Consider the following 18897-nt stretch of genomic DNA (forward strand, 5'->3'; position numbering starts at 1 on the left):
ACATTGCTAAATAAATGTTAAAGAGGTGGTCCTCTTATTACATATATTACTGTATTTACTGAAGACAATACAATTCTTATTAGTACAAGGGTCCAGGTTCGTTTTGCAAAAAACAATGTGGTGAATATGATTATTATTTTTTAACTCAGCCTGGTGACATAAGATGTAACTGAAAGACGTGGAACCTGTGGGTTACTGTGCGTCTGCTGATTCTGGCTGCTGAAGGCTGGAGCTGGTGAAAAATGTGGGTGTGGTTCATGGAAGAGAAACCCTCAACAACATTATTGAGATTGAGCAGGGCTTCTGTTGAGCTGCTCGGTCGCCAGCTGGCCAAACGTAGATGAGGGAAAACCTCTTAATGTCACTCTGGGAATGTAAGGTACGCTGTAAGAAGTAACACACTAGGCAAGAGATTGTTGTTTGTGGTGTCATAACCCGGCTCCTAGGCCATGACACATATAGGAAGGGACGCAATGGATGGCAGGAAAGTAAAGATATTTATTATAACAAAATAGACAACTAAACAATAATTTGCAAATAGGGAGTGTGTCAGTCAGTAATATCAGTAATGTAAGTGTGGGTGTGTGAATAATGAAGTGTAGGGTGTTGTGGAGTGAAAACAGAACCAAAATCAAACAAACAAAAGGCCTGCGGCTGCTGGCCGGTGGAAGCGTCAAAGCCAGAGAGAGCGAACAGCACTGGGGGAGGGCCTTTTATCCTCTGTGGCAGCAAGGCACAGGTGCTCCAAATTCGGCTGGCTGCCACACCCACACTCTCCCAGGTACCCATAGATCTGCGGGGAAAATACAGACACAACTCCCACCAGCATTAACACACTTGAGGCTTGGCTAGGCAGGGGCCGTCACAGTGCCCATAATTATCAGAATGTTTTACTTCAAATTTCCTCATCAAAGGTAATGAAAAAAGGTGGTGATTAATCATTAACTTCAATGATAAAATATAACTTCAATGAAATTTAGGGGTATATTTCACTGTCCTTGTTCTGTTTTTTACCCTCGGATGTCCATTCCCAGAACAATCTATTGCTGTGATTGAAATCACTGCTTACAGATGTTCACAGACCTGTTTCTAATGCTACCTGACAGTGCATCTGATACCTGTTTCAAAAGCAGAACCAAACAGAAAAAGGACGAGGGATTTGGGGGGATATTTAGTACAGTAATCTGAGAGCAGATTTGCACCACTCAAAAAAACATTTAACAGTGAAAAACACAAAAACATCTGACTTTATAAAAAACGCTTTTATTATCACAGCATCGTTTTTTGAACAAGATATAAATAACTGGACAGTTATGATCTTTAGTTTCATGAAGGCACCACAGGCATGGTGACTGTCAGGATCTGTGAAAGACAAAATAGGAACAAACTATGTTAATACATTTGAGTGTATCATGAATGTTAGGGTTGTAAGTGCAGCAGATGTTGTTGGTGCCATTTTTTGGTAGTGCTGTTTGCAGTGTGTTGGTGCTACAGAACACAATTGTCGTGTGGAGAATATATTGTCTGTGTGCAAGTTGTGTACCTGACTGTTGTTGTTGTACTGTGCCACACTGCTCTCCTGGTCAACAAGGAAGGGATGGAAGATGTCGAGATGGAAAAGGGAGGGCCGAGCCATCACCACCAGTCGGTCCTCACCAACATCAAGAACCAGAGAGCGAGAAGACGTCTGCACAGAAGATAAAATCACCCGGCTGACACTGAGCTTTTGTATATGCACTTACCAATGATGTACTGTTTAAGATGTGATGACCTTGACATGACGTTAGATGTAGCTAGCTAACATACGCTAAAGCTTAAACTGTGAGTGAGTTTCTGTGTGTGAAATGTTCTGTAACAACTTGGTACTTTCCATTTCTATTTAGTTGATTTGTGCTTGATAGAAGTTAAGGATGCGGCAAGAGCCTACTTCTCCTGTGTCTTTTCTGGGTGTGCTATTCTGCTAAATCAACTGTTGTTGTTGCTAATAAAGTTCAGAGACTTGCCATACAAATATACATGCAGCTAGCTTCCTTGTTGTACCGAGTAGATGCACTGGGACACATTTAGATTGGAAGTTGGGAATAATGCCTCAGAACTACTGACTTCAGACTTGCAATGGACTTCAGGGTTAGTTCCCACAGACTGGACTGTACAGCAACAATCACTCTTCGAGGATGCCGTGTGTGTGTGTGTGTGTGTGTGTGTGTGTGTGTGTGTGTGTGTGTGTGTGTCATATATTTGCAGCTGTTTCACAGTTAAGCCCTCCAGCACAGCCAACGATTACTTCACTACTTGAGCATTGACTGCGTTTTACACAAATGCAGTGCCCTTTATCTTAACCGTGTAACAAAAAAACAACTTGTGATTTGTCTGCAGAAAGATAGAAAATGATCAGCATCACGAAGTATCTTCCAAATTTCCAAATCACTGAATAGTGGCTAATTGGTTCCAAGCCTTTTTGTCATTTATATCCTGCTTGATTCATATTTCCCTCACAGGACAGGGAGTTCAGATGGTTCAGATTTGAACTTGGGGCAGATCAGAGTAAGGGACACAGTAGACGAGTGGAGTGTGTTTATGTGTAAGTGTAGTATATGTCTCACCACCCCAGGTAGTTTTATTTCTGCAATTAGGTATTCAGGGTCTCCAACAGATGGCTCCACAAGCAATGTGAACTCTGGTCTGAAGACAGTGGAGAAATAAGGGGTGACAAGGAGAGTGAGAAGTTAATACCTCGAGACAAGAGAGACACAATTATGGAGGATATTTGGTGACATTAAAAAAGCAGGAATGAGAAACAAAGGAGAAAAAGTGGGCCCAAACAATAAAAGTGAAAAAACATATAAAAGTGTCTGGTGAGTTGCTCTGACTTAACATAACACAACAGGGGGATAAGAAGGGCTTCACCTTTTGGCTGTAGCAGTGGAGCTCTCCCTGTAGGAAAAGGAACAGATCATCGAATCATAATACACTAATAATGATATGGTACATGGCCATGATTGTGATTGTGATCTGTATTGGAGTAAACTACCACCAAACTAATGCAAGAATCACTGGTGGAGTCCAGGAGGGACATTTTTATCAGCTGTAGTCAATTAAGCCAAGCTTTTTACCAAGGAATGCGCTCTCTAAGCTTGTGTGCCCCATTTACTCTGTCCAAAGATGGTTTCCTAGTAAAGGAGATTCCACTCTGGTTTCTCCAGTTTCATTTCTGAAAAGTTACAGTTTACTTTCTATATTCGGCAAAACTTTAATATACTTAAAGATGTCAGTGTGCATATTTTACCTCCGCCAAGGAGGTTGTGTTTTTTCACCCCTGTCAATAGTTGGTTGGTTGGTTTTTAACAGTATTACACAAAATCTACTGAACAGATTTCGACGAAATTTGGATGGAGGATGGGTCTGGCAGGATAGGGCATTTTTCAATATTTTTGTTAATTTCTCAGGGAAAAATGCATGAAACAATGAAACAGACGTATTTATGTGGGTGGTATCCATAATCAGATCCTACATCTGGTGATCTTAAACTTGACTTGAATCCTGCAGGAAGCTACAAATGTCAACCATGTTTTCTGTTAAGCAGTCCATTCAGACAGAGACAGTCAGAGGAACCTACTGAGGCTGCAGCTCCTGTATCACCGGCCTGCTCTTCGTCCGGATGTTCTGCTCGCTGACAGAACCCAAGAACTTTCGGTTCTTCAACACTTTCCAGTCTGCAAAAAAATAAAAACAAATCTCAACAACTGCTACCAACATGAGGATCACACACACGTACACAGACAAAAGAATACACTTACCTCTGCTTAGCTCCAGATTGTATTTGTTCTCTAAACCCTCCATAGACACCAGAATAACAAACTGCTGGAATAAGGGATCCTTCTACAAGACACGGACATACAAACACATTTCATACTGTTACATGAGGACTTCTGTACAGAAGCCCTAAAGGGCCATGCATTCTTACATTTTATTTCCTCCGTTTTCCCAGTGATAACGAGTTAATTTCATTTGTTTTCTCAAGATCTCGTGTTATTATCTCGAAATAACAACTGCCGTTTTCCCAAGATAACGGGATAATTTTCTCGAGATAAGGATATAATTAATTCGAGATCTTGAGATAATGACTGTGATATGATAGGCCTGAGATTATGGAGACGCCCGGACCTCGTAGCTGGTCAGCTATGTAGTTAACAACAACATCAGGCTCACTTTTGCGCCGCCGATATAGCTGAAGCCTTGCTAACCGTCTTTTTAGATTACGCACACTAATGTGTATATTATCTGTAATAGCAAGGCATAATGCTATTTCAGCCTGTGTCAGGCCTTGATTGAAAAGATATGTGACGTGGTGATCGATATGCTCCTGCTCCTCTGACATTGCTACACTGAATGATGTTTCCTGCAATGATTTAATATACTACACTATCGTTTTGTTTTCTCAAGATCCCGAATTTATTATATTGTTATCTCGGGAAGCAAAAAGTTTTGTTATCTCGGGATCTCCAGAAAATTATCCCGTAATCTCAGGAAAACAAATGACATTAACTCGTTATCATGGAAGAAAACGGAGGAAATAAAATGTATGAATGCATGGCCCTTTAGGGCTTCCGTACTTCTGCTTGTTTTCATGCAGCATTTAAATTGCAGTCAAAGGAAGCCTAAAAGAATGTAACTGTGGCACTGGGAGGCCCTCTGTTGGTGAAGTGTGGAAAACTACAGAAGATCAGCACAACACAGAGGAGTCAAAGGAACGCAACATAGCAGCGGTCAATGTCTCACATTTCCCTCAGCAAAGGTAGGGCGCACAAAATTAAATCAATTCTTGATTTATAAAAGAACATATCTTTAAAACATTGCAAAATGTTATACATTAAAATATTACATAAACTCTTTAACCAACTTAAACTACATTATACAGACGTGAACTGAACAGTAAACCTCCACAGTTTAACATACATCATCCCAAGCAAGCATAACATCTATATTGCTTTATCTCACCTCTAATAATAATTACGGAATTAGATTGTTGTATACTTAAAAAAACAAGACCAAACACAAGAAAACACACCTGGCACTTTTGGAAGAACTCCTGGTTGATGACCACATCATACGCTGTGCAACCCTGAGAGTCTAAAACAGAGAGAAAAAATATTATGAATGAAAACGTTCTTTGTTTGTTTCATAAACAGTCTGTTACTGTTTGAAGAGCTCTAAAATAGAAAAAAATCCCTTCTGTTAGCACCATGACGAGATATAAAACATGGGAACCAACAAAAAATAGAATAGCAGAGTTCTAGCTGTTACACCAAGTTATTAAAGACCTGGAGACCACTAGATATATAAATCCTCTGACAAAGGTATAATGGAGAGCTCTGAATGTGATTCATGTTTTTGTTAAAAAAGTGCTGTACAGACAAACTGGGGACGCAGCTGTTGTCACTGATTGACTGGTGTCGAGTCTCCTGTCTCCCTCAACTTCCTTCACACATAAGAACACCCAAAGGCCTTACAGAGTCATGAATCTGATGTGTTCCAGCTTTCTGAGTAACTTCTCGGGTCCCCTCCAGAACACTTGTTACAGGAAGTTCACATCAACCATTTGCCCTTAACTGAACTGTCTGCTTGCAGGATGCATGGTCTCTGACATCGGTTTGGTCAATTTTGCTTAACGTGATCAGTCTAAAGCTGCAAAGACCTCCCAATAATGTCAGCAAGGGAAGAAAGAATAAGTTGATCTTTCCTGTTGCAGGGCAGTCTTGGAGCATTAATTCCAATGAAGATTACAGTGACTACATAGGAACAATGTTTTCTATTAATTACCAAGACTCATAATACCATTAACGATCAGTGATATTCTGTGCCTCTTGCTTCAGCAAAATGCCCCCTGCTCCTGCTGTACGCCCACACACGCACTCGCTCTCTCACACCCACACACACAAACACATGCACAAACATACACAGACAGGCCGTCTCTCTAAAGTCTCTCTAAAGCACTGTATTCCTCGGCCTGTGTTCTACTGAGCAGCCACTTCCTGCGCTGATCTTATGTTTGATAAAGGTCAAGAAGTGACAGCGTTCATGAGCCGCAGCTGGGAAGAGATAATTGCGTCGGCATGTGAACGTGTTCATATACACGAAACGTAACTCGTGTTTTCCAGCAGCAACCTCAACCAGACAGACCAGACAATATACACTACTCAAAATTAGTTTGGGTTATTAGGATATTTTAGTGTTTCACTTGATTGTTTATCCTGTGACATATCTGAATTTGTATTTTGTGTTTTTGTCAATAATTAATACAACTAATTTTGAGTAGTGTAATAAGATGGTACTCCTTACAGGGGCTCATAGCTTTTAATCAAGACAATGACTAGACAATGACATCAACTAGTCTCTCAGTGAATGTTTAGTTACAACTCCGGATGAATGCCAGATGGAAAGCAACTGACTGATCTTAACTGTTGACTATAGCATCTTGGCTTGTGTTAACATTGTATAGCCACAGCTGTATAGTACAGGGAATTGTTAGGACTAGACTAATCACCAGGCAGCAGACCTTCTACAATTTCTTATTCATGTTATGTTATTTATAATATAGCCTCTTAATTTTTCTCTCAAAGACTTTTGTATTTAACTTTAAAATGTGCAAAATGTTCTTCCAGGATAGCATGCCACTGGAGCACCCTAAAGGTTCCTAGGAAACACACCGCATTCTCATGAAATCCTGTGGGAAACACTGGAGCAATACGTCCCGACATGACTGTGTGACCGAGAGCTATCTTAGCCTGTGCCAGCAATTCAAAGCCACAATTAAGTATTTGAACCCACGGGCTTAAACAAGGAAGGGAGACATCACTACCATTAAATTATATGTAATCTATTTATTGATGTTATTAATCAAACCATTGTAACAGTTGCTGGTGCCGACAGTGACATACTAATAAAACAAAGTACCTAACTTTTATAGTGATATGTCATTACTTATCACTGTTTAATTTTGTAGAATTTATAAGATCCTGGTGTCGCCCAGCTGTGATTCTGGAAGGTTTTGGAAATGCCTGTTGCCCGGGTCTGTTCTCAGTCAGAGGGAAACTGAAACAATAACTATGGGCCCCTTTCCAGAAAAATAGTGTTTTCTTTGAAACCTTGGTGCCGTCTAGGAAATCAGCCCGTGTTTCTACCACCTTTGAACAGAACCATTATAATCAAGGAATGCTTCATCAACAGAGGGGATTTCCCAATGCATGATGCACAGCGACCTGTAGACTATGACAAACACACTTCGGTTTGCACTTCAGGTCATGGAAAATCTGCTATTGAGTGGTTCTTGCTGTGAACCAGTGCTTCAGATTCCAATTTCTCTTTGGTCGAAAATGCTCGTATTTAAAATTAGATGCATCAACTGAAGCGGAACCAGTTCTGCTTTGGTGGAAATAGGGTGCGAGTTTAATTTAATAAAAACGAAATGGAGGATTTTTTATTTTTATCTGATTATTATCTTATTTAAATTACTGATAGGAATAGAGTGCTAACCTCCAGCATAGCATCACCCTGGTTCCCTCAACAAAAAAGTCTATGGGATTTTTTTAAATTGGATTCTGGATTATTGCAGACAATAACACAAGTGTATGGTACTTACAAGTTTTGTTCAGCAAAATAATCTTCATATGAACACCACATTAATGATTTTTAGGTGTAAATGAAATTGCCAGAAGTAAAAACCTAACGTTAGATTATAAACAATCTATTAAACTATACTATACACCAGAGGTTCCCAAAGTGGGGACGGACCCCTTAGGGGGTCCCAGAGTTATCACAGGGATGTCGCAGAAAGGCTACCAGACAGCTAAATCAAAGACAAGAAAATACGACGAGGTGTATCTCGCACTCGGCCTCACCAGCACAATGGTGGGTAATGAAGAGAGACCACTGTGTGTTCGGTCTAAAAATATTACCTCATTACACAGTGTTAATTCAGATATTAGATTCATGATGTAGTAACTTGTTCCTTATGTAGTTTTTCAGTGAGATATCACACTGAAGTTGCCGGTCTGTGTTAAAGCAACATTATGTAAAAATTGGGATTTTATGCAATTTGGCACCTCCACAGTTTCTGAGCACCGCTGTCATACATACAATCCCAGGTCTGTAACTAATTATCAGTAGTAATGTAGGTGCTTATTACAAACAAATCTCATAACAATGTTATGTATTGTAACTTTGGTTGCTCTGTGATCCTACTGAAGTTACATAGTGCAGAAACAAGTGATGGGGGGCAGAGTGGCTGTGACAGAGACACCATTCGCCATATTACAAGACACTGCACCATCGAAATGATTTTGAGGCTTTTGAAGTTCTTTTGAGGTCAAAAAGTTACATAATGTTGCTTTAATTTCAGACAATGTAAAATAAATTCTACAGGAGTTTAAGAAAAAGTCCAAATGTATGTGTGTGGGTGGGGTGTTTGAGAATCTTGTTATCTACAAAAGGGGGGCGAAAACCTCTGTAGTCTCATTTAGCCACTTGATAGTAAGACACGTTAACATTTTAAATTCAGACGTGGGGTATTAACTGATAGATTTTATGTTGTAGAACAAAATGTAAAAACTCTTGTGTTAACCATAAACCTTATTTTAGGCATTTTTCTGAAAATCCATTCATAAAAAGACAAGGGAACCAGAAGGGCAAAAATGCTAACTTATTTCTGGGTTTTAGGACTCATTCCTGTGGAATTCTATCCCTCTATCTCCAAACTATCAATTAAGTCATCATAAAATGAATAAAAATAAAACAGTACATACACATGCCGAACAAAAAGGTAATTATTGGCTTTAATTACATACTGTTGTCTATTTCTGTGTGTGGCTCGCCAAGGCTCATAGGAACTCTGAAACCGCTGGGATCTTCTGATTGAAGTAGCTCCACTAGCTCGTCTCTGGAGAGTTCTGGTGGTGGTGGGACTGAGTTGGACTGACAGATGTTGACGAAAACCTTCTGCTTGCAAGGCTCTGAGAGAGTCTTCACACACATGCCTAGGAGGTATAGATGAGAAAGACAGAGAAAAAGAGAGAACAGGAGCAAATGAAAAAAGAGAGAAGAATAGCAAACAGGGAAAAATACAAACACAATAAATGCTTGGTCAATTCGAGACCCTGTCTTCCATATATGAAGATTTCATATAACTTTAATAGTGGAGCTACTTACCAGGTTGTGGTCGAATTACTTTGGAGTCTGAATTTTCAGTCGGCATCTTTCCCATTGTCTAAATAGATAACCAGCAGTGATGTTATTTTGGTAATGGTTTGCAGACCCATTTTACTTATAGTTTTACACATATTCAGAAGGAAAAAAACTATTGTTGAGAAAATGCTTCTGTGTATGTATACCAATATGTTGCTGACATGGCAGGACAAACAACTGCGTATGCCAGGGTTTCACTACATTGAGCTTTTTGCTGGCATCAAATCACAATTAGAAGCTATTAATATACAACATACTTGTTTTCACTTGAGGGGCTTTTGCTGCAGAATGTTACTGGCCCTCTGTGCTTGAGGGGGAATTTCAACCCCTGTTGATCTAGGCCAGAGTAATCAAAACAGAACTAAAACCCAGACGCCCGTCCCATGGCAGGGAAAGAAAAACAATTTCTTCACTTGCAAGAACAATAGCACAGCCTTATTACTGGTTTTGCTCATCATCTTAAGAAATGCTGACTGACGAATCTGTTTCCCAACACCAAAACTATAGTTTTAAATTTTGTACTATCAGTAATGAAACAACCCTATATTTCTCTGCTTGACATTTTTAGATATATGCTTATTCACTTTGTTTCCAAGAGGGAGATACAATATATGTGCCTGAGTTTGTTGATTATTTTGGTGTTGTCTGCCCTCACCCCGCTGCCCCAACACATGACAGCAAGGGAAAACATCATTTACTACCACAGACTGGTAGAAAATCCTCAGTGTGCTGCTGCACACACTAAATGACTAGAGCCTATGAAGTCTGCTCTGGCCTTTCCTGCTCATACGTGAAAGTCTGAAGGATATGCAAAAATTTAACATTTTGAAAGATAGTACAATCAGATTCGAGTCATTACTTGAGTGGGAACAGCCTTATTTGACGATGTCATTTTTGCCGGGGTCCTTACCAAACAAGCATTTTCCCTTAAGTCTGGAGAATATCATTTGTAGGCCGGGACATTCTTATGACATTACAAGGCTTTACTTGGTCTGTTGTGGGGTGAAAAAAAATGCCGCTCCTTTAATTTGGATATTGCACATGGCCATGGTGCTATTTTGATAATATTTATATTCATTGTTCAGCCCTATTGGTGTTGATCTTCTCATTTAACTCTCTGCAAAAAAGCAAATAAGCACCCAACACGTTGAACTTACCTTTGAAAGAAGAAATAACACATTGGTCATTTATATAAAAGGGCAATTTTGAATTCATTAGCATTAAATTGAGCCCTTCTCAATTCTATACACTCTTGGGTTTTGCTGCTCAAGTCTTTGTACGGTTGGGTATGACCAACCAGTGGCGTATGGTACCTAACGTTCTGAAAGATAATGCTGGATTACTTTGACTATTTTTGATTTTTGCTTCTGTTACACTTTGTTTTACCATTAACCATCCTTTAAGTGTCACTTGTTGTCAGAGTGAAGATATGGAGTCTCGCCTAAACCCACTTAACATCAAAGAATATTACCTGTAGCAGCAGCTGCTGGTAGAGCTCCTCCTGCTGCTGTAACTCCAGCTCAGAGTTGAGGAGTGAAGAATCTGTCATCGTGGCTATGGGCAAAAAATAGTCAATGAATCCAACTTTCATGCACACAATTTAACAATTAATAACTCGTTTTTAATAATGATAAGGAAAATCCCCCCGTAATGTGAAGGGCTGCTTGCACTGCCTTTATGACTCTCATCAACCATGCATAGACAAAAAACTAACTTTACTCCTCTCTGACAGTTAACAGAATATATTTGGCTTGTAGACACAACGAGGCAATTCAGGACATCATTGTGGTCTTTGGGAAACACTGATCAACATTTTACAGACCAAACATCTAATAGATTCATTGAGAAAATAATCAACTGATTAATTGACAATGAAAATAATCAATTGTTGCAGCCTTACATTCCATCAACCAAAACTAGTTTGGACAACTGGTGTTTTATCATTTAACTGGAATAACTGCGCCAGCGCTTCCCCCTGTTCAACTGGTGAACAGTTTGACTTAAAGTGACCTTTTATGTCTTAAAGCATGTCACAATCACCCTTTGTCCAACAATCAGTCCTTTCTTCATACTGACAAATTACGCTGATAGCTGGACATGAAGCCTTAAAGGTCATGAGGGGCTGATAAGGCCTGTCCCATTACATAAGCCCCTCCACTTGGGCTTCAGAGGATATACTGGTCGTGTCCTCCAAATTTAAGCAAAAGAAGTTTGCTTAAATTTGACGGACACAACCAGTATATCATTTACAGCCCTCAGCATCATATAACTCCATACACAATACCATTAAAAAGAGACACTGGTGGCTCTAATGGAGGCATAAACTCCACTGTGTGATTGGCTGCAGGTTAGGCTTCACAATCAAAATCAAATCATGAGATTCCAAATAATTCACACTTCTACAGTATGAAGATGATGATAACACTGTCAGGGTTATTCATTTATTTATTATCAGACCTTAACAAGGACCTACGGAAGCGCATTGCATTCACTGGATAAAAAAAAAATTAGACACCTTATCTCGTAATTACGAGATCAGGATCTCATAATTATGAGAAAAGATCTCGTAATTACAAGAAAAGATCTCGTAATTATGAGATCAGGATCTTGTAATTATGAGAAAAGATCTTGTAATTATGAGATCAGGATCTCGTAATTATGAGAAAATATCTCGTAATTACGAGAAAAGATCTCGTAATTATGAGATCAGGATCTCGTAATTATGAGAAAATATCTCGTAATTATGAGATCAGGATCTCGTAATTATGAGAAAAGATCTCGTAATTATGAGATAGTGAAACACTGCGGTCAAGCCAGCCCACACGTTGTTTTACGGTGCGCGCATATACTGTGTGTTTTATTAGTGTGATTACACTAATAGCGAGAAAAGACTTGTTTCAAAGGCTTCCACAACAACCCCAGGACGTGACAAATACTCACGTCAATCTGATGTAGCCTTTCAAAATAAAAGCCCTCTAAAATGTCAAATATTTCTAATATTTCTCTCTTAATTCAGATCGATATTAGGAGGAAACTCCCTGTTTCCAGAGACTAATTTCAGTTCGGACTGATAGTGGTCCACCTCAGAGCCTCACTCATGTAATATCAGGAAGTTCTGATGTGGACCTTCAAAATTAAAGCCCTCTGAAATTTGGATTATATTTTCAATATTTTCCTCAAATTCAGATTTAGATTAAAAGGAAACTTCCTGTTTCCACAGACTAATTTCAGTTCAGACTGATAGTGGTCCACCTCTTAGACTCACTCATATAATATCAGGAAGTTCTGATGTGGAATTACAAAATACAAGCCCTCTTAAATGTGAGATATTGTCAATATTTCCATGTGAATTCAGCTTGACATTAAAAAGAAACTACCTGTTTCCACACCTGTTTCACATTTTGAAATTCCACATCAGAACTTCCTGATATTATATGAGTGAGTCTCTGAGGTGGACCACTATCAGTCTGAATTAAAATTAGTCTATGGAAACAGGGAGTTTCCTTTTAATATCCATCTGAATTTGTAAATATTGACAATATCTGACATTTAAGAGGGCTTTAATTTTGAAATTCCACATCAGAACTTCCTGATATTAAATGAGTGAGTCTCTGAGGTGGGGTACTATCATTCTGAACAGAAATTATTCTGTGGAAACAGGGAGTTACCCTTCAATGTAAATCTGAATTTGAGGAAAAATATTTAAAATATTTAAAATATCAGAGGACTTAAATTTTGAAATTCCACATCAGAACTTCCTGATATTACATGAGTGAGTCTCTGGGGTGGACCACTACCAGTCTGAATTAAAATTAGTCTGTGGAAATTTTTGTGGAAAACTTTTTTTTAATATCCATCTGAATATACATGTAAATATTGACAATATCTGACATTTAAGAGGGCTTTAATTTTGAAATGCCACATCAGATTGGCCTGCTTTTTCCTGGGTGTCATCCTGAGGTCGAGTACTACTAGTCTGAAGTGGAACGGTCGAGTAATAACGGGTAGTTTTTAAGAAATATGAATCCTAATGTACATATAATACAGTGAAATATGAAAGTTCAGAGGGCTTTTATTCTGAAATGCCACATCAGATTGACCTGATTTTTTTCTGGGTGTCATCCTGAGGTTGAGTACTATCAATCTGAAGTGGAACGGTCGAGTAATAAATAATAAAAAAATGTTTTTTTAAACTTTAACCTTAATGTAAAGGAAATATGAACGTGTAACGGGCTTTTATTTTGAAAGGCTACATCGCGCACTGCAAAACAACGTGTGGGCTGGCTTGACCGCAGTGTTTCACTATCTTATAATTACGAGATCTTTTCTCATAATTACGAGATCCTGATCTCTGAGGGACACTCATCATGACAAGTACACTGAACTTGATGTGTAAAATCAGAATCTTCACTGTTTTTTAAGTGTAACTTACAAATAACTTTCATCACCCGCTGCTGGCAATGGATACAACATAAAGCTTCATTACGAGCAGCAAAGACTTCTACTACTGTACTGTATGAAAGGACATGAGTTTTTCTGTGTGCAGCCTGCTGTGTGTCTGTACAAATGAACAACACACGGTTAGTGGAGTAGTAGTAGCTAACATTAACTCAGGACTAAGGAAACAGTACCAGGATGTGTTTAATATGTACTTGGACTTTGATACGTTTGAAACGGAGCACCTGTGATGTGAACTGAGATGTTACCTGTTAGCCCTCATTGACTACATAGCCTATGTCCGGGTGTTTAGAGTTATGTTACAGAAATATGCTAGCAAAAACTAGCTACCAGCTAAGGCTAGGAAAACTTCCGTCGTCTTGTTTACATGTTAGCATAGCGCTAGCTAACTAGCTTCCTAGCGGTGAATAGTAGTGGACTGGCTCCGCTCTCTATCCGATAATACTGCTCGCTGCTGTGGATACTGTGTGTTTACTGCATCCGTTCTCTCAACACGTTATGAATAAACCTGTGTTTACCTTTGGATCCGAGCTCGTTACTGTTTTGAGATGTCACGCTGAAAATCGGCGCTGCGCCAACACTTCCGGCACGGGACATAAATAAAAGCTTTATCTATCAGTTTTGACAACACTAGCTTTGAGCGTGTTCCTGCTTTGTTGGCTGACTTTCATTCACTGAACAGCTGTGCCCGTCATGCTTTGAATGCCTGGTGTGCATTGCAGTAATTAACTGAAGGGTTACTCACAGCAGACACAGCTGTGGTAACACTAACATGGTTTGAAGATCTGGAGGAAATTAAAATCCCATAAATTGTATTAATTTGAAGTGAAATAATGTGTTATATTGTCTTCATTTCTTCTTTCTGTGTCTCTTCCTTACAGATTTGACAGCCTGTTGTGTGTCATTTGATCCTTTTGTGCCAGTCTTGCAGTGGTCCCTCTGACAGGGGGCTTGTGTAACTCTGACATGGATGGCAGTGTGTGTGGTCTCCAGTGTCAGATACTGGCAGTGGGATGTTGCAATCCATAACTATGACTGTGATTGATGATAAAGCAACCTCCTCTTCCAGCCTGGAGCAGCAGATCCAAAGCTTGGTCAAGTCATGTCCAAAAGCCCTGCAGATAGACACACAATGCACATACAGTGCCCTGCACCTCTTGCATTTTCCCACTGGCACGCAAATGGCAAAAGCTCTGGCCTTCTCTGTCTTGAGGCATCTGACTCTATTGACACCGCTTATTTCACCCCAAATCATATGCTAATTTCACACTTTAGTGGGGTATGTTTTCTAACATGTGATAAATGCAGGCTTTTGTGTCAGCTCTTTTCATGTATCATTTATTATTCGATAATAATAAAGGCTCTGTTGTGAGCCTGACGACTACCCCTGCACTTACAAGCCCTCTGCTTGTAGCTCCACTGAATGTCCACACCCTGAGTTAGATCTCGGCAAGAGTTAAATATGTGTCTTCGTATTTGGCAGCACACAGTGTCATTAATCAGGCATTAAGTACATTATTGTGCTTCATATTGGGGTTTTCCACAAGACAAGTTCAATCTTCAAGACATTCAAATTCAGAAACATGCTGAAATTGTGATCATCCAAGAACAGTTAGCCACAGTTAGCCATCAGTTATGAACACAGATAGGCATGAAAATACAACAGCTTGTAATGAACACATTACAACACATGTTCTGTCATCTATAAAAAGACACGACATACACAATTACTCTGTGAACTAATATTTGGTTTGATGCAACAATCAATACAAATGCTAAATACTCAGTAATTACCAAACTATTATGTCGGCTTCATTCCCATATAATTACTGACCAAACATCTGTTAACTGTACTCTGTAATTACCCAATGCTTAACAGTAATTCGCAGGAATTCTACAACAACGTGTTGTCATCGTACTAATTTAACTAATTTGACTTTTGAGATTCCACAATTTCTTCACATTACTGCGTAAGTAATGGGAATCTGGAAGTATACTCTATCATAAGGGTATTAGGGAAAAGTGCATCCCCTTCAAATGAAACTTTCTTAGTCAAAGCATTCAGCATAGATTCATATTTTGTGGTAAAGCAAAAGTTTTGGGGTCTAAAGGAAAAGCTCATACTTGGCAAGATCAGTATTTGTAGCAGGTGGTTACAGAAAAGGTTTTTAAAGATAAAGAGATATAAAACACTTTCATATGTTAGAAGGATGACTAGTACGAAGGATGACTAGTACGATCTTGAACTGCTCTTTGCTCTTGAATGCCAATAAATGTTTCAATCTGCCCTACCTTTTCCTTTATCTAAGGGCTACAAAGCTTTCATTTAAGTTAAGTCATGTGCATAGAATGCAGTCTGTTAATCATCACCAAAATTATTTTTATATAACTGCATTTGGCAACCACATCATTATTGTTATCAGTTAAAGGGCGATTGAATTGAAGCAGATGTCCTTTGTTTTGACTTGCCTTTACCCTCATGCGTAAATGCTCCTCTGGAAAACATCTATGTCAAGTGTAAAGCTTAGAAATGACTGTTATGAAGGCAAAATTTCTGTGCCAAGTTCTTGTCAACTTTTAACATCACCAACTGGCATGGAATGTGCACGGGCCAGGACAGGAAGGCTGAAGGTTGAGGTGAGGCGCCTGTGCAGAGCGGATACTAAAAGACAACGCCCACCTCAGTCTGTTTACCCTGCTGCCGTTCTGCAAAAGATACAGATGTATCTGCTGCCATACTGCCAGACCACCGAGCAGCTTCTTTTCTCAGGCTGTGATGTTATTCTTAGGACTTATTATTTATGAATCAATTTGAATAATTGTTCTGTTTTGTAGGGACTACAATCAGCATTTCATTGTACAACCCTGTGTTTTAATATGATAAATAAATGTTGTACCATATACCTTTAAAAGTGTTTCAAGAGAACTTGTTGCGTTCACCAATGAGAACATTTCAAAATTCATTAGTAGACCACATCTGTTGGAGCCTTCTAGTCATGATAGAATTAGATATAAAACTTATATAATTCAATAATTTCTTAAGTGTCTGATTGTGATGGCCACAGCCACACATGGTAATATCTGCCCACACTCTCATTTCATTTAATCATTCTTTAAGTTGATTTGTTTCCAGTTAAACAAATAATTTGCAGCATTGGTTTTTGTAATCATTCATTTAGTTTAATCTTATATCATTTGGAGTGCACACATCAACAGTGTATGATTTAAACATTGTGTTAATTATTGTTTCTTCTTTTTGAGTTACCTGGCTGGAGGGTGGTGGCTCTCAGGGGAACAAAAGGCGTGGCCAAGGGCATGCAGCACCTTTATACAATCATCGGCTTAATGGGACCAAACCACCTGTTGTGATGCCCGGGGGTTTCAGTTGGTATTTTATGATTTGCCAGTTGATTTATAGTTATATTAAGTTGACCTCTTTTAGAGGCCCAAATCCTGAGTTGTAAGTTTGATTTTGTCGCTTTTTTTGGGTAAAATAAAACCCACTTTGCTTTGAAATTGTACCTGTGTTCTGGTCCTTACTGCTTGGTCCCTGACACTGATATAAATCAAACTGATGTTTCTCCAACAATGTTTGCCAGTCATTTTTTAAACAAAACTAAGAGTCTACATCCATGCCAGCGCTTCTCTGTGACATCTGTATTGGAGCTAAATGCTCACATCACCATGCTAAAAATGACAATGCTAGCATGTTGATGGTAAACATGTGTAACATTCACCATGTGCATGTTGGATTTAACGTATTAGCAATGCAAACATTTGTTAATTAGCTCTAAACATAAAGTACAGCTGAGGCTGATGGGAATGTCACATGTCAATGATTTCAGGTCAGTATTCTTTTTTACCTCTGGCTGACGCTGCCGAGCTGCAGGTCACTGTCTCCATGTGATGTGCCAAGCAGTTGGTTGCTCTCAGGAAATAATATTGAACCTGTATGGTCTCAGAAAAGATCCTGAGGGCCGGACCTGGCTCCCAGCCTGGAAGGCATTCATCAGTGAGACTTGCTTGAGGATTACTAGGCTTTGCTCTGCTGTATGCTCTTCATGTTTGATGTGTTAAAGCTTATATGAACTTTTACAGGGCTGTGAAGGAATATGTGATTGCTTTACTATTTAAAAAAGTGAAAAAAAAACATTATTCAAAGACATTTTTATCTTTTCAGATAAAGTCAATCCATTCATGTGTAAAGCTACAGGACATTCAAATTATAAACTAATTATGTGAATTATGAATTTAAATTGAAACTTCACCAGCTACTGTCCCTTACATGGGCTCCATGTAACAATTTGTAGAAATACACATGTATTGATCACATTTCTTTATTGGCCATACAGTATTTGAGCAGATTGTAGCATGATGTGAAAATTGAGACCTTCCCCGTCTCTAAGTTGCCTATACAAGCCTGTGGATGATTTGTTTAAGGTTTAGAAATTGACTCCGCTTACATAAACTAACAACCAGCCAAAAATCTGAACATGTCAGGCCTTATTCACATTTTAAAGGTACTGTTTTTTAGCTAAAAATGCACAACTTTGGTGCCCCCTGTGGTAGTACCAAAAAAGACACAACAGCAGAGAGCAACGAGGGACTGGGTGGAGTCCATTGCTCTGTGCTTTAATGTCATTTTTTGATGCTAAGGTTAACATACTGTAAGCTACACTAACAATTGCGTGGAGTGTCTAATATTTTTACAAACCAAATTCTGTGCTGTCAAAATAGTTTTAAGAGGCTATAATCACATAACATTGTACACACAACATGTTTAACATCTGGATATTTCTTCACATTACAAAATACAAACATTTAAAAAATGCAGCATGCATTAAATAAGGCAAACAGACCCCAAGCACAGCTCAGACGTTCAGTGTACTATTTAAAACATGATCCATTTTTATCTCTGAAATACAGTATGCTGCCAAATGATAAAATATGCACAAATCTTTCCTCCCAAAGTTAATTCAACGTCTTTCATGTGGATATATGCAGGTACTCTTGATATGCAGAATTAGTCAAATGGAACAGTTACAACAGATGTTAACAGTTAACACAGTTCAACTTCAGTGGATCAACGCAGAGAGTGGAAGCTAGCTAACTGGCCAATTTTAAATGAAGTGACTTTTCGAAATTGAGTGTTTCTTTTAGTAATTTATAACCTTAATTCTTACCTACAGGCTCCACCCA

The 18897-nt window shown here is 38.9% G+C and overlaps 1 protein-coding gene across 3 annotated transcripts; it reads right to left on the reverse strand.

Moving 5' to 3' along the window:
* Positions 1-1243: 1243 nt before the first annotated feature.
* On the reverse strand, positions 1244-16992 carry pih1d1 (PIH1 domain containing 1). 3 transcript variants are annotated; one of them, XM_084371066.1, is made up of 11 exons: positions 16964-16992; positions 10712-10794; positions 9205-9262; positions 8844-9032; positions 5069-5130; positions 3798-3879; positions 3617-3713; positions 2908-2934; positions 2604-2682; positions 1544-1687; positions 1244-1362 (listed from the first exon to the last, which is right to left on the reverse strand). In XM_084371066.1, exons 2-11 carry the CDS (start codon positions 10787-10789, stop codon positions 1327-1329), a joined length of 852 nt encoding a protein of 283 aa, XP_084227192.1. In that variant the 5' UTR covers positions 10790-10794; positions 16964-16992; the 3' UTR covers positions 1244-1326. The 3 variants fall into 3 exon arrangements, with proteins under 3 accessions (XP_084227192.1, XP_084227191.1, XP_084227193.1); XM_084371065.1 differs by lacking the exon at positions 16964-16992 and adding an exon at positions 14217-14396; XM_084371067.1 differs by lacking the exons at positions 9205-9262; positions 16964-16992.
* Positions 16993-18897: the final 1905 nt, after the last annotated feature.

Source organism: Pagrus pagrus, assembly GCF_965226575.1.
Source record: "Pagrus pagrus genome assembly, chromosome: 13".
Classification (NCBI taxonomy): domain Eukaryota; kingdom Metazoa; phylum Chordata; class Actinopteri; order Spariformes; family Sparidae; genus Pagrus; species Pagrus pagrus.